At 54.2% G+C, this 15897-nt stretch overlaps 2 protein-coding genes across 4 annotated transcripts; both read right to left on the bottom strand.

The window, feature by feature from the left end:
• Nucleotides 1–238: 238 nt before the first annotated feature.
• ECRG4 (ECRG4 augurin precursor) lies at nt 239–6741 on the bottom strand. 3 transcript variants are annotated; one of them, XM_061552184.1, is made up of 5 exons: nt 6675–6741; nt 5209–5286; nt 4952–5005; nt 2994–3115; nt 239–2716 (listed from the first exon to the last, which is right to left on the bottom strand). In XM_061552184.1, exons 2-5 carry the CDS (start codon nt 5249–5251, stop codon nt 2381–2383), a joined length of 555 nt encoding a protein of 184 aa, XP_061408168.1. In that variant the 5' UTR covers nt 5252–5286; nt 6675–6741; the 3' UTR covers nt 239–2380. The 3 variants fall into 3 exon arrangements, with proteins under 3 accessions (XP_061408168.1, XP_061408159.1, XP_061408150.1); XM_061552175.1 differs by lacking the exon at nt 6675–6741 and adding an exon at nt 5444–5516; XM_061552166.1 differs by lacking the exon at nt 6675–6741 and having other exon boundaries at nt 5209–5480.
• Nucleotides 6742–7693: 952 nt separating this feature from the next.
• On the bottom strand, nt 7694–15282 carry LOC133342837 (translocon-associated protein subunit delta-like). Its single transcript, XM_061552155.1, has 5 exons — nt 15151–15282; nt 11758–11951; nt 11090–11179; nt 10295–10360; nt 7694–7953 (listed from the first exon to the last, which is right to left on the bottom strand). Exons 1-5 carry the CDS (start codon nt 15251–15253, stop codon nt 7849–7851), a joined length of 558 nt encoding a protein of 185 aa, XP_061408139.1. The 5' UTR covers nt 15254–15282; the 3' UTR covers nt 7694–7848.
• Nucleotides 15283–15897: the final 615 nt, after the last annotated feature.

Genomic DNA, 15897 nt, shown 5'->3' with positions numbered 1-15897 from the left:
GGCACAGGCGCAGGCCTGCAAGTCCTCGCACGTGCCACCGCTAGCGGAAGGGGCCTCCACCAGAGGCCGGCCAGGACGTCGTGCAAGAGGCCGCTTGGAAAGTCTCCCACAACTTTACCACCACCGCCACCACCGCCACCACCACCGCCACCACCACCGCCACCACCACCACTGCCACCGCCACCACCACCACCGCCGCCACCACCGCCGCCACCACCGCCACCACCGCCATCACTGCCACCACCACCGCCATCACCGCCACCACCGCCGCCACCACCACACAACGACGACGAACCCTGCCCATCCTCGACTTCACTGCGGTGGAGGGGAAGTGGGGGGTGGGGGTGGGGCTCTTGAGCACCCTCCCAGCCCTCCCATCGCTTCAGCTGCCGCGCCGGGAGATGGAACCGAATCGGCGACCTCTGCATCACCGCCAACAGTGGCAGCTGCCCGGCGGAGAATTGTCCCTGCCTTGGGTCACGTGCACATCTACACGTGATTTAGATTCCATGCAACCGACCTGTAGGCTACGGCTGATCAGCGCAGTGCCGGGTTATTCTAGTAGCAAGAGTAGCTACATGTGAATCTTGATTTGAAGTTTTCGTGACTGCAGGAATCCATAGTCGTTGGTTCTTTCGGTAAAGTCACGTGGGTAGAAATAATAACATTGGTCAACCAAAAAAAAACATTTTTTTTCTGGCCTGGACTTTTGCAGCTGTTTTAGACTAATTTCAGGGTGCCGATTCCAAATCTGATTTCAGATTTGCTCTATCACATCTCATTTTATGCTATCGACATACCCCATTTTCATTGATTTTACCCGAAATTAACTCTGTCAAGTATGATTGCAAGTTGTTGTGAGTCAGTGACTGCTTTAGCGTTAAAATATGGTGCTGTATTTTTAGGATAGTGTGTTTATAATATCATTTTATGTAGATATCCACATTTATTTAATATTTTTCTTCTGCAGTTTTTATTGAAAATGCAATATTTGATATCTCAAAAACCTGATGTGATAGACAAAAACTGATGCCAGATTTGGAATCAGCACCCCAACATTACCTTAGAACCGTTGGAATAGCTTGTGCCAGAAAACGTGTGTTGACCGGTGTTATAGATCACGACGTTTCGATCGCAACGCAAGCAATCGGCATCACGTGGGACAACCACAGCTACTTCAGCAGTGTCTACTTGCTGTGGTTGTCCCACCTGACGACGATTGCGTGCGTTGCGATCGAAACGTCGTGATCCATTGTTTTTCTATCTCCGTGACTTTACCGAAAGAACCAAAGAGTAGTAGCTACATGTGTAGTAGCTACACGTGTAGTAGCTGCACGTGTAGTAGCTACACGTGTAGTAGCTACACGTGTAGTAGCTGCACGTGTGTAGTAGCTGCACGTGTAGTAGCTACTACACATGTGTAGTAACTACATGTGTAGTAGCTACTACACGTGTAGTAGCTACACGTGTAATAGCTACATGTGTAGTAGCTACATGTGTAGTAACTACACGTGTAGTAGCTACACGTGTAGCTACGGGCCCCGCACTTTCAAGGGCCCCCGCGTTAAATGCTTTCAAGCTACCAATTCCGATTCAGTGATTCTGCACTTGCTCTATTACTATAGTACTATACCGCCTTCAACTTTTATGAACGACTGGGTGTTTAAGGTTAGCGATATTATCGTTATTATCTGGCTGTATAGCAAATGGAAAAATACAATTACTTTACTATGCAAGTATAAAAATGTGTTTTTTTCATATTTACGTGTTTTATTTATTTATTTAGGGCCCCTTCATAACAGATGCTACAGGACCCGCACGCGCTTCATCCGGCACTGGATCAGCGTGTAACTTGCAGCTTGTCGTCCGTGCCTAGCGCACACGCCGCTTGGATTCTTCCCGTCCCTGCAACTGACAGCTGCTGTCGACTTAGGGACCCCGGGGATAAAGGGGGTAAACATTGGGGTGGGTGAGAAGCGGGGGTTCTAACTGGGATCCCTGAAAATGAAAAGGGGGAGGGGGGAGCAAGGGAATTAAGACCCCCTCCTCGTGGCGGTTAAACGGAACTCCGCTAGCTAAGGTAGAGGATCTCAGAGTCATCTCGGGGGGTTCGATCGCGGACCCCCTCCTGGGAATGAAATGGGGGGGGGGGGGACCCCTAAGAAGTTAAGCTGGGAACCGTGCACACTGATGGGGGGGCCCTGGAGACTATGAGAGACTCCGGGAGGCATGGAGGGGGGGGCTTGTGGATTCAAAGTGAATCCTGCAAAGGGGGGCTGGGAGGACCTCGGTGTGAGTGGCGTTGACCCCGGGACCCCTGTGGTGTTACCCCGGGACCCCTGTGGTGTGACCCCGGGACCCCTGTGGTGAGACCCCGGGCTCAGTAGTCGCCGTAGTCCCCGTGGTGGAACCGCTGGGGGGCCCTGCCCTGACCTCTCTCCTCCTCCTCCTCGTCCTCCTCCCCCTCGTGGCGCCGGGCTCCCCGCTGGGGGGCGCCCCCCCTGCCCTGGTACTCGAACCCCGGTTCCCGGTTGCCGGGGTCGTGCTCGGACTCGCCGGGGTCAGGGTCGGGGTCGTCGCGACCCGGAGGCTCGGGGTCGCGGTCGGCCTCGGGGTCGCGGTCGAGGACGGGGTCGGGCCGGTCGAGGTAGTGGCGGCGAGAGGCCTCGGGGTCGCGCGCGTGCAGAGCCCAGAACGCCGCGTCCATCTCAAACACCTGCACGCCGAGGGGAGGGGGGGGGGTCGAGGGGGGCCGTGGTGGCCAAGGGGGGTTGCCGGGGGTCACGGAGGACTGTGGCGGGTCAAGGAGGACCGTGGGGATCAAGGGGAGGAACTACGGGGTCAAGGGGGACCGCGGGGTCAAGGTGGGCCACGTGGGTCAATGGAGACCACAGGGATCAAGGGGGCCCACGAGGGGGGGTCAACGGGGGCAATAGGATCACGGGGGAGCACGTGGTGAATAAAGAGGGCCCGCGGCAGCGGGGGGCGCTCACCGCCTCGTAGTGGCCCAGGTGCAGGAAGTGCTGGTGCAGGCGCCAGAACGTGGGGTCCTGGGGGTCCCAGGCCTGGCGGCGGGTCCGCAGGAAGGCGTGGGCGGCCCGGGAGCCCACGGAGACTGCGGGGAGGGAGGGGAGAGGGAGAGAGAGCGAGAGAGTGAGAGAGAGAGAGTGACCGAGAGAGAGAGCGAGAGAGCGAGCGAGAGAGTGAGCGAGAGGGCGAGCGAGAGAGTGGGCGAGAGAGCGAGAGAGTGAGCGAGAGAGCGAGGGAGTGACCGAGAGAGAGAGCGAGAGAGTGACCGAGAGAGTGAGCGACAGAGTGAGCGAGAGAGTGACAAAGCGAGAGAGTAACCGAGAGAGTGAGCGAGGGAGTGACCGAGAGAGTGAGCGAGAGGTGGGGGTTTACATAAAGCAAAGTTTTTTTAAAAAAATTTGAATGATGAACGAAGCAAAGTGCCGACTACACCGATAATCTTCTTGTTTCCAATGATCGTAAAAAAAGAGAGGGAGAGAGGGAAAGGAATGAGACGGAGAGGAGGAGAAGGGGGGGAGGAGAGGAGAGAGGTGAGAGAGTGAGGGGGGGGGAGAGAACGGGAGGGAAAGGAATGAGACAGAGTGATGGTGGAGAGGGGGGGGGCGAGAGAGATGAGACAGAGGGGAGAGGGGGTAGAGGGGGGGGAGGAAAGTAGAGGAGAGGGGAGAGAGGCGAGAGGGGGAAGAGGTAAGGAGAGTCTTCTTGGTTCTTCCCCCCACGACGTTTCGGCCACAACGCAACGTGGTGAGAATTATTTTATTATGTTTTATTTTTATTATTTTATTATTTCCCTTCTACGTGACTTTACCGAAAGAACCAAGAAGATGAATCCCTGCAGTCACGAAAGCTTTAAATCGAAAGGTAAGGAGAGGATAGGGAAATGAAGGTGGAAAGGGGAGGGAGGGGGGGGAGTGATGAGACAGAGACGAGAGGTGGATAGAAGGAGGGGGGGCGAGGGGGTAGAGATGGAGGCGAGTTAATGTGTTGATAGGCAAGTAGATTTTGTGTGACCAGCTGAGAACTGGAGAGACGTGGGTAGAAGTCTCATTTGCAAGAGTGACCTGCATGGGAGAGGGGAGGAGTCTCTGTACCCGGGGTTTGGCCTCAGAGATCTCACTCCAAAATCAGTCGAGTGGCATCACCTTTTTCGTCAGCTGCGTCTCGCTGTGTGGAAGCTACCTGGCCTCTCGCTCGAGGTCTTGTCAGCCACAGTTGTGCCCTCCCTTCTCTATAACTGCAAAAACGTGGACTCCCATGAAGGAAACATTCAGGCTGACACTGTCGATGATCCGTCCTGGCCTTAACCAGACTGGGTTGTGTGAGGAGCTCACAAATCCTCCAGAGACCTGGACACAGTCCCATCGGAGAGTTCCTCCGGCAGGCGAGGCTGCATTGGCTGGGTCATGTGGGCCACATGACCCAGCCACCGCATGGCCAAACAGCTTCTGTTTGGCCGGATAGAGGGGGCTGAACGGGCATAGAACGGGCTGGAGAAGAGATGGAGTGATGTGTGAATGTGTGTTCGTGCACTGCGATACGATCCCGGCGACCCGTGTTCGATTCCCGCTCACGGTCAACACCAGTGACGATTATCTGAACCGGTCCTGGGCCCCTCCCCTAGGTCGACTCAGCCTCAAATGAGTACCTGGTGCGTAAACATCGCCACTGGTGAGACCGGGCGTGAGTGAGTGGGTGAGTGAGTGGGTGAGTGAGTGGGTGAGTGTGTGGGTGAGTGAGTGGGTGAGTGAGTGGGTCAGTGGGTGAGTGAGTTGGTGAGTGAGTGGGTGAGTGGGTGAGTGAGTGGGTGAGTGAGTGGGTGAGTGAGTGGGTGAGTGGGTGGGTGAGTGGGTGGGTGAGTGGGTGAATGAGTGGGTGAGTGGGTGAGTGTGTGGGTGAATGAGTGGGTGAGTAAATGGGTCACCTTCTTGCTGAACCTCATCTCCAGCTCTCTTGCTGATTCTCCCAGCTTCTCCATCTACACGACGGACAGCAGCCACGGGTGAGTCGGTCACGGTCTCGTGACGGGAGCGCGAGTTAAGAGGGTCGTGGGTGGGTGGAACACGGGTGAGTGAGCGTCACAGGTGAGTGAGTCACTGGTTAAAGAGTCGTGGGTGAGTCGTGGGTGAGTCGTGGGTGAGTCGTGGGTGAGCACGGGTGAGCGAGTCACATGGGACTTACCTGGAGCTGCCACCATCAGGAGCAGCAAGAAGATTGGCCCCATATTGGCGGTCGTGGTGAACCTAGCCTGGCACAAACCTGCCACAACAACCCAAAAAGTGATGCAACAACAACACTATGCAGCCAGAAGCACGCCCGACCGCCTTTGTCTCTCCAGCACTGGGGATGCCCAGCGGTGAAGTGAACTCGTAGCGGAGCGCTAACCGCTGCGCCACCGCTCCTCACACTCACTCACCGCACAAAACGCGACCCCTCTCTGTGGCTCGCACACCGCACGCAGAACAAAGGCGGGTGGGGAGGGGAGGGGCTCTGGTGCGGGGGGGAGGGGTTTGGTGGGATGTGGGTGGGGGGGGAGCCGGGGTGGGGTAGGGGAGGGGCTCTGGTGCAGGGGAGGAGGTTGAGGGGAGGGGGTTGGTTTGTGTGGAGGAGCGATGTGGCTACTCAAGCACACAGCCTCCTCATCATCATCACCTCCTCACCTCCTCCTCATCATCACCTCCTCCTCGCCCTGGTCAAGGGGTGGGACTCGCTGGAGGGACACTGGCTCCCCACAGACACCAAAGCTAAACAGAGTTTTACTGGTAGGAACCTCCTGGTTACACCAGCCCACAGGGGATTATTGTGTCCGTCCGTCCGTCGTCCAGGGAGGGGCTGGGTGGGGGGTGGGGCTGGGTGGGGAGTGGCTGGTTACCCCGTGGTGCCCTTATACAACTCAACGTTTAACCTACTCACGCCGGCTTGTGCCCGCCCTCACAATCGGGCATATTTGCGGAATACACCACGCCGCCGTTGACCCTGGCCATTGACCGAGCAACCCAACGTTCCTACCAGCTCCCTCCGCAGGAGGAATGTGTTTAAGCAGGAAAGTCCATCGCCTCAAGCTTCCACTCCACACAGCTCATCAGCGAGCCCTCCACCACCACCACCACCACACTACCGGCTTCCACTCCACACATCTCATCAGCGAGCCCTCCACCACCACACTACTGGCTTCCACTCCACACATCTCATCAGCGAGCCCTCCACCACCACATTACCGGCTTCCACTCCACACATCTCATCAGCGAGCCCTCCACCACCACACTACTGGCTTCCACTCCACACATCTCATCAGCGAGCCCTCCACCACCACATTACCGGCTTCCACTCCACACAGCTCATCAGCGAGGACACCAGGTGCACGAGTGGAGGAGACTCGGAGATTCCTCCTGTGGGCAACTGCGGCTATGAACACCACGGCCATAGAACCTGGCACTGCTACACACACAGGTGAAGACGTGGATGGGTGAGTAGGTGACTTGGTGATGAGTGGAGGGGTGAGTGGAGGGGTGAGTGGGGGAGTGAATGGGTGAGTGGGTGGGGGTGGGCGGGTGAGTGGGCTGTTGAGTGTGGGGGTGTGAATGGGTGAATGTGGGGTGTGAATGGGTGAGTGGGTGTGGGGGAGTGAATGGGTGGGTGTACAGTACCTGCAAATCACCAACTCACAAAGCAACTGGACAGCTCAATCACTTCGAACTCAATCTCGACTCGTTGCTCTTCAGGGGAGGAGGGGAGGGGTTTGGGGGGGAGGGGTCTGGGGGGGGTACAGGAGGTGGGAGTCCTGCACGTGGCTGCCATTACCCCCACCCCTCTCCCCCCACGTCCCTGCTGTTCAGGAATTCACATCTGTGAGCAGTTATGGAAACTCAGAGACAGATATATAGACGCACACTTTTAATCAAGCGACAGAGCCACTTTCACTTGTGCAGGGCGTGGACATACACAAGACGGCGAGACACTCCGAGACTCACCGTGGGTCAGGGTCCTCACCGTCTGTTTAGTTTGAGTCTCAAGACTCGTGCTCAGGAGGGTCCTGCCAAGCTTGTCGCACCACTAGGGCGTGATGCTGCTGCTTTGCGATCCCAGTTGAGAGATTTTCAGTGAACGTCATCGGCATTGTGGATGTGGCCTAGCCCCAATACCAGTTCCACTGGGTGTGGGGCTTTAGCTCTGGAAGGAGGAAACCGGAGGACACCAATGCGGCAGAGGGAGAAACACAAACTCCACACAGAGAAGCGACGTCCGGGTCGGGAGTCGAACCCACGCGCTGCTTCTGTGATTATTCTTCGGTTCTTTCGGTAAAGTCACGTATAAAGATAACATAATAAATTAAATAATAGCATACTACGACGTTTCGATTGCAACACAAGCAATCATCATCAGGTATAAAAGAAATAGCAACAAAAATCTAACTAGAAAACTATAGACAGACATATAAGCATATATGATTGCTTGTGTTGCAATCGAAACGTCGTAGTATGCTATTATTTAATTTATTATGTTATCTTTATACGTGACTTTACCGAAAGAACCAAAGAATAATTCCTGCAGTCACGAAAGCTCCAAAATTAAGATTGCTTCTGTGATGTTGGTGCTGCGATGTCCGTGCACCGATCGACGTGCGTTCACCCTCGACAACGCAAACATCACGAGGGACGCTGCGAGATTTGGCCACCGCTGGTTTTATTCAAACATCTCCGAGTTCACACGAGGGACGGACGGACGGCGGGCGCGTGGGTGGGTGGGTGGGTGTGGTGTGACCGTGTGTGCGCGTGCGGTGCGAGTGGCGAGGCGAACTGGTGCCGGTGAGCGAGGCGAGCGCTAGCTCTGGATGAGGCCCTTGGCCCGGTAGGCAAACGCGTAGAGGCCGACGCCGACCAGCGCCGCCACCACCTCCGTGGCCACGAGCGGCCCGCCCCACACGCCCTGCCGCACCGCACACCAAGACACACCGTTACACAGCCATACACACACCACACACCGTTACATAGCCATACACACAGCACACCATACACACACCAAGCCACACCGTTACACAGCCATACACACAGCACACCACGCCGTTACACAGCCATACACACCAAGCCACACCGTTACATAGCAATACACACAGCACACTGATACATGGTAATACACACAGCACACACCGTTACACAGCCATACACACAGCACACCATACACACACCAAGCCACACCGTTACATAGCCATACACACACCACGCCGTTACATGGTAATACACACAGCACACACCATTACATAGCCACACACACCACACTGATACATGGTAATACACACAGCACACCAAGCCACACCGCTACACAGCCATACAAACAGCACACCACGCCGTTACATAGCAATACACACACCACACCGTTACATGGCAATACACACAGCACACCACACCGTTACATAGCCATACACACAGCACACCGTTACACAGCCACACACACACACCACACCGTTACACAGCCATACACACAGCACACACCGTTACACAGCCATACACACAGCACACACTGTTACATAGCAATACATACACCACACTGATACATAGCAATACACACACCACACCGTTACATGGCAATACACACACCACACTGTTACATAGCCATACACACAGCACACCGTCACACAGCCACACACACACCACACCGTTACACAGCCATACACACAGCACACCGTTACATGGCAATACACACAGCACACACCGTTACATAGCCATACAGACACCACACACCATTACATAGCCATACAGACACCACACACCGTTACATAGCCATACACACAGCGCACCACGCCACACCGTTACACAGCCATACAGACACCACACACCGTTACACAGCCATACACACACCACACCATAACACCACACCATACACACAGCACACCACGACACGCCGTTACATAGCAATACACACACCACGCCGTTACATGGCAATACACACAGCACACCGTTACACAGCCATACACACAGCACACACCGTTACACAGCCATAGACACAGCACACACCGTTACACAGCCATACACACAGCACACACCGTTACACAGCCATACAAACAGCACACACCGTTACACAGCCATACACACAGCACACACCGTTACACAGCCATAGACACAGCACACACCGTTACACAGCCATACACACAGCACACACCGTTACACAGCCATACACACAGCACACACCGTTACACAGCCATACACACAGCACACACCGTTACACAGCACACCGATACATAGCAATACACACACCACACTATTCCATGGAAATACACACACCACACCGTGACATAGCCATACACACAGCACACTGATACATGGTAATACACACATACACCGTTACGTAGCAATAAACACATCACACCGTTACGTGCTCTATATATGTGTGCATACATGTTTTTACACATGTGTTTGTACGAGGAGCAGTGGCGCGACAGAGGAGCGATGCAACAACGAGCGGAGCACCGGGGCGGCTAAACCGCAGTGGGGAGCACAGGTGGTGCCCTCTGCCTGTCACCTCAGTCAGTCCACCCATGGCACCTGGGTCTATATCTCTGACCTCCTGCCAGTGAGCCAAGCACACACACCACGTGGCCTGAAGGCGCACCTCGCCTTCCCAACAGCGGCGATGATTATCTGAACAGATTCATTATAATCTGAACAGTCAGTTATGGCTATACGGGGGTCTTTGTCTGGTGGGGAGCGGCGGTGTAGCGGTTAGCGCGCTGCGCTACGAAACCGGCAACCCGAGTTCGATTCCCGCTTACGGCCAACACCAGTGACGATTATTTGAACCGATCCTGGGCCTCCCCTAGGTCGACTCAGCCTCAAATTAGTACCTGGTGCAGTGTGCAAACATCGCCACTAGGGAGACAAAGGCGGTAGGGCGTGGTGCTGGCCTCCCACCCCCTGGTATACCTTTCCGGCCTTCATAGGTGCTACTCGTTAACAGCACTTGCCGCAACAGTATGTGAAGGCTATACGGGGGATCTTTGTATTTGTGTAAGAGTGTGTGTGTAGGTGTGAGTGTGTAGGCGTGTGTGTGACTGTAGGCTTGTGCGAGTGTGTTGGCGTGTGAGTGTGTAGGCGTGTGTGTGTGAGTGTGTAGGCGTGTGAGTGTGTAGGCATGTGTGTGTAGGCGTGTGTGAGTGTGTAGGCGTGTGAGTGTGTAGGCATGTGAGTGTGTAGGCGTGTGCGAGTGTGTAGGCGTGTGAGTGTGTGAGTGTAGGTGTGTGTGTAGGCGTGTGTATGTACACGTCTGCACTCACCCTGTGTTCCACTGCTACGACGAAGAGCGGGCTGATGTCAGACACATCCTCCTTGTTCCTCTGCGCCTACAAACGTCAACACCACCAGCACCATCAACATCAGCACCACCAACATCAATCACCATAACCACTATCACCACCACTTAGTGCAATGAGTGACAGTGTAGCCGCGATTGACGTTGCTCTCCGCAATGATGTTGTATGATGGTGTATTGCGCTATGACGGTGTATGACGCTATGATGGTGTATGATGGTGTATTGCACTATGACAGTGCTCACTGCTATGACGGTGTATGACGCTATGATGGTGTACGACGCTATGATGGTGTATGACGCTATGATGATGTATGACGCTATGATGGTGTACGACGCTATGACAGTGTTCACTGCTATGGTGTATGAGGCTATGATGGTGTATGACGCTATGATGGTGTATGACGCTATGATGGTGTATGACGCTATGATGGTGTACGACGCTATGATGGTGTATGACGCTATGATGGTGTACGACGCTATGATGGTGTATGACGCTATGATGGTGTACGACGCTATGATGGTGTACGACGCTATGATGGTGTACGACGCTATGATGGTGTATGACGCTATGATGGTGTACGACGCTATGATGGTGTATGACGCTATGATGGTGTATGACGCTATGATGGTGTACGACGCTATGATGGTGTATGACGCTATGATGGTGTACGACGCTATGATGGTGTACGACGCTATGATGCTGTACCATGGCGGTGTACGGTAATGCGTGGCAATGTGTGGCGGCACGGGGCGTCACACCTTGCGCAGGGCGCTGTAGGCCTCCTCGTCGTAGAAGCGCACCGCGTGTGTGCCGCTGCGTGCCGTGCGGTGAGGCTCGCTCCACGACACCTGGGGGGTGGGATGGCGGGGGGAGGGGACACAGTGGCGCGGACTTTTAGCTCTCGTTTTTGTTCGGAATCGCCGCGACCGATGCCGAGGATATGATCTGCCCCAGTATCCTCTAGGCCGGTAGCAGCAGCACTGCCAGATGTGATCCGCGTCGCTCAGATCGTCCGTACGAGAGACATCATGACCCCACGTTACACACCACGCACAGACAAACAGATGGACACGGACGGACCAAGACACACGGATGCAGCTAAAACAGCCGCTCATTTACCCGTAGCCGGGTGGCGTTATTTACAAAGACGAGGCGTCTGCCTCTGTCTGACCACTTCGGGTGAGCACCGAGGGCCGGGCTAGATGGCGTCACGTGACCTCGTCCCCCGGGACGGTCTTCCCACCGGAGTCCAGCGGCGCTGGGCGGCCACTGTGGCCCTCCGGCAGAGGTCGCAAACGGGTTTTGATTCCTTACCCGTACCCGGCCGCACCAGAGTCGCAAATGGGTACCTGTACCCGGCCGGGTAGCCGGGTATCGGGTAGGGTACGGGTATTGGGTTGCGACCTCTGCCCTCCGGCCAGCTCACCTGGTAGCGGCCCACGTCCTGGCCCTTGGTGACGGGGAACTGCTTCCCGTCCACGTCGGCGTACAGCGCCACGTTCTGGGCCTCGCTGCCGCAGTACAGCGAGACCTCGACGATGAACACGGTGTCCGTGGCCAGCACGCCGTCGCTCGTGCTGTACGAGGACGAGACCACCGCGGGGTCCGCACACAGCTCCCCTACACAGAGGCAGAATCGTGGGGGGGGGGGGGGGGGCACGGTCAGTGTGGGGGTCACGCAGAGTGGCGGCACCACGAGGAGAGCAGCCTGCCATTGTACGAGTGTACGTCAGAGGTCGCAACCGGGTACCCGATACCCGTACCCTACCCAATACCTGGTGCGGCCGGGTACGGGTAGGCGTGAGTCACTGGTGAGTCACCGTTTGTCACTCATTTCCCAACGTCTTGTCTCTTCTCACAATTCAAGTTCCTAGAATCAACCCACCCGCGCCTGCAACATGGCTTCATCCCAGAGGTCGCAATCGGGTACCCGATACCCGTACCCTACCCGATACCCGGCTGGGTACGGGTAGCCGGGTATCTGGTAGGGTATGGGTACGGTTACCCAATTGCGACCCTGGTGCGGCCGGGTACGGGTAAGGAATCAAAACCCGTTTGCGACCTCTAGTGTACGTTGAACTTCTTTCACAGTGTATGTAGCCAATCGTGCCAATCGGTGCGGCGAGGGAAGGATAACAAACGATAAACCAACATACTCTGAGGTTTTTTCGGTAAAGTCACGTAGGTAAAAAAATAAAATTAATAAAAGTTAAATAAAAAATCACAACGTTTCGGAGGCAACACAAGCTTCCGTCTTCAGGTGGAACAGTCACAGCACGACTGCTGTATCAAGTTAAGTTAACTTTACTTGATACAGCAATATTAATATTAATTTTATTCTTTTACCTACGTGACTTTACCGATAAAACCTAAGAGTATGAATCCTTGCAGTCACGAAAGCTTCAAATCTTGGATAAACCAACAGCAGTTCCAAATAAATGAGTTTTCAATCTAGATTACCGGTAGTCCCCGAGTAACGATGGTCCGACTTACGATATTTCGATCTTACGATGGCGATAGCGATATGACAAAATTGCCATCAACAACCTAACATCGTTCAAGTATGCAGACGACGGACAGAATCTTGGTGAGTACAGTACAATATGATACGTTACGATACGTTCAATGCATGTATGATACGTAGCTTTAGCGATTTCATTTTAGGGTTACCACGATACGATACGTTCAATGCATGTTAAGTTTTTTTTATGGCAAATTGGATTGTTTCCTGAAAAAAACTTTCTATTAAATTGCAGTTCATATAGGTAGGCTAAGAATTTACCTTGTTTTTTTACTTTACATTTTACTGTGCAATACAGTATTGTAATTAATATACAGTATATAGTTTATACAGTACGCTACTGTAAATTGCTCTGTTTTGCTAAATTATCACCATTCTTTAAGACTCATGGGCAGGCTAGGCCATCTTCGACTTACGATATTTTCGACTTACGATGATGGGGTCGTCGTAACGCATCTCCATCGCAAGTAGAGGACTGCCTGTATTTACAAGTGCATAAGGTGCAGTGGCTTCCTCTTATTGGAAGAGCGTTCCAGACGACCGCAGAAGCGCATCGAAAAGCGCGCGATGCGGTGACCGTCTTTGTTCGATGGCCAGCCAAAAGCCGCGATGATGTGTAGGAGCAAGTGCTGTTAGCGAGTACCTCTGAAGACCCATACACCCACAGAGAGAGACCCACAGCTTGACAGAGACACAAAGAGTCAGAGAGACAGGTTCGCATAGATACGCAGATGGACACACACACACAGGCTCATGTGGAGGGCTCACTGAGACCCGTATGGTCGTAGACATGCACACAATAGACCTATGATTCCCTCTCTTGAGTTAAACCCACACTGTGCATTTGTTGTGAATGTGTGCGAATTAAAACGCGGTGTTCGCGTAAGGTTGGGTCAATGATTCACAGCTGCGACAATCCACTGCAGGATGAAGACATCCCCACGATGTGTCGGTCGTGGGGGGGGGGGGTTCTCTGACCATACGTCACCAAGCTGGTCACGGCCAACTCTAAAGCAGAATAACCAAGCAGATAAATCCCACATCTCTCTCTCTCCACGTATAAAACATAAGTATTTGTTTCACACATCCCGTCAGCCCCACACATACACGGCCATCTGGGAAGGCATCATCTCAGCAGCAACAGCGTTGGTTGATCAACACAAGCACAACTCGGGAGCGTTTTCGACATTAAGTGTCTCATCAGCAGCAGCAGCAGTCAGTCGCGCTGATTGAACCAATGCTGGCGACACAGCCAGGCGTTCGTAGGCGAGGTCCCCTATCTCTGTTCGACACCGACACACAACACCAACACAGCTGCTGCTGCTGCTGCTACTGCTGCTGCTCCTACTGCTGCTGCTGCTACTGCTGCTACTACTGCTGCTGCTGCTACTACTGCTGCTGCTACTACTGCTGCTGCTACTGCTGCTGCTGCTGCTGCTGCTGCTGCTGCTACTGCTGCTACTACTGCTGCTGCTGCTGCTCCTACAGCTGCTGCTGCTACTGCTGCTGCTACTACTGCTGCTGCTGCTACTACTGCTGCTGCTACTACTGCTGCTACTACTGCTGCTGCTACTACTGCTGCTGCTGCTACTGCTGCTACTACTGCTGCTGCTGCTGCTCCTACTGCTGCTGCTGCTGCTGCTGCTGCTGCTACTACTGCTGCTGCTACTACTGCTGCTACTACTGCTGCTGCTACTACTGCTGCTGCTGCTACTGCTGCTGCTACTACTGCTGCTGCTGCTCCTACTGCTGCTGCTGCTGCTGCTGCTGCTACTACTGCTGCTGCTACTACTGCTGCTGCTGCTACTGCTGCTACTACTGCTGCTGCTGCTGCTCCTACAGCTGCTGCTGCTACTGCTGCCGCTACTGCTGCCGCTACTGCTGCCGCTACTGCTGCTACTACTGCTACTGCTGCTGCTACTGCTGCTGCTACTGCTGCTGCTACCACTACGCAAGTGATGCCCCTGAGCGCCGCGTTACCTCGCCCAGAGCCCGAACCTGGGGGCCCGGGACCTAGAAACCCCCGGGTCTGGGTCCAGATCCTACAGCCCGAACCTGGGGCCCGTGACCCAGAGGCCGTGACCTGGGACACGTGACCCAGAGGCCGTGACCTGGGACCCGTGACCCAGAGGCCGTGACCTGGGACCCGTGACCCAGAGCCAGACTCTGGCTCCCCACGACTCCGACTTGGCCACGTCACCACTCTGCACCCCGAGGGGGGGGACGGGCTCCCACTTCCCCCTCCATCTCCTGCCTCATCAACCTTCCTCCTCGTCCGTTCTCCCTCCACAGCCTCACCCGAGGCGAACGCCACGGAGGCGGCGAAGAGGAGGCATCTCACGATCGCCCCCATTCGCTGTCCGCTCCTGCTGCTGCTGCACCGCGACTCCATCTTCATCATGATGCTCGTGGCTGGCGGAAGCGGAAGTGCTTCACTCCCAGCATGCAGTGCCAGCGCTGACTGCACCCCCCTCCTCCCGTCACGCGCCACGTGGTCGCCACTTCCGCCCACGTGGTGGGTGGTGGGGGTTTAACACAATCGGAGTCCTGGTAATTGTTTTTTTACCTTTTTATCTGACAACAAAACTGACACCTTTTTTTTTTTACAAGGAGTCATGTTTGTCTTCTTGGTTCTTTCGGTAAAGTCACGTAGAATGGAAATAATAAAATAATAAAAATAATAAAACATAATAAAATAATTCTCACGACGTTCCGGCCACAACGCAAGCAGCCGTCCTCAGGTGAAGAACAGGGCTGTCGAAACGACAGAGATAAGACAGAGTCTGTCTATTTTATTACGTTTTATTTTTATTATATTATTTCCATTCTACGTGACTTTACCGAAAGAACCAAGAAGAAGATGAATCCCTGCAGTCACAAAAGCTTTAAATCGAGAGTCATGTTTGCATAGACCACAATACCCGCAGTCGTAATACAAACAAAAAACACAACTCTAATAATGTATGCACTGTGCTTGATTATCAGTTGTGTTTTTTGTTTGTATTACGACTGCAGGTATTGTGGTCTATGCAAACATGACTCCTT

The sequence above is a fragment of the Lethenteron reissneri genome, chromosome 2, assembly GCF_015708825.2.
Source record: "Lethenteron reissneri isolate LAM-NWPU_2019-01 chromosome 2, ASM1570882v1, whole genome shotgun sequence".
In the NCBI taxonomy this organism is placed as follows: Eukaryota; Metazoa; Chordata; class Hyperoartia; order Petromyzontiformes; family Petromyzontidae; genus Lethenteron; species Lethenteron reissneri.
Note: the sequence above shows the minus strand (reverse complement) of the source record. Positions and strands in the feature narration are given on the sequence as shown.

Coding starts and splice junctions, on each gene's coding strand:
- ECRG4 (XM_061552184.1), bottom strand. CDS start 5,251: ATGGGGCCAATCTTCTTGCTGCTCCTGATGGTGGCAGCTCCAG. Junction 5,006..5,208: donor CCTGATGGTGGCAGCTCCAG/GTAAGTCCCATG, acceptor TCCGTCGTGTAG/ATGGAGAAGCTGGGAGAATC. Junction 2,717..2,993: donor ACCTGGGCCACTACGAGGCG/GTGAGCGCCCCC, acceptor CTCGGCGTGCAG/GTGTTTGAGATGGACGCGGC.
- LOC133342837 (XM_061552155.1), bottom strand. CDS start 15,253: ATGATGAAGATGGAGTCGCGGTGCAGCAGCAGCAGGAGCGGACAGCGA. Junction 11,952..15,150: donor CTCCGTGGCGTTCGCCTCGG/GTGAGGCTGTGG, acceptor GCCTCTGTGTAG/GGGAGCTGTGTGCGGACCCC. Junction 10,361..11,089: donor CCTACAGCGCCCTGCGCAAG/GTGTGACGCCCC, acceptor TGACGTTTGTAG/GCGCAGAGGAACAAGGAGGA.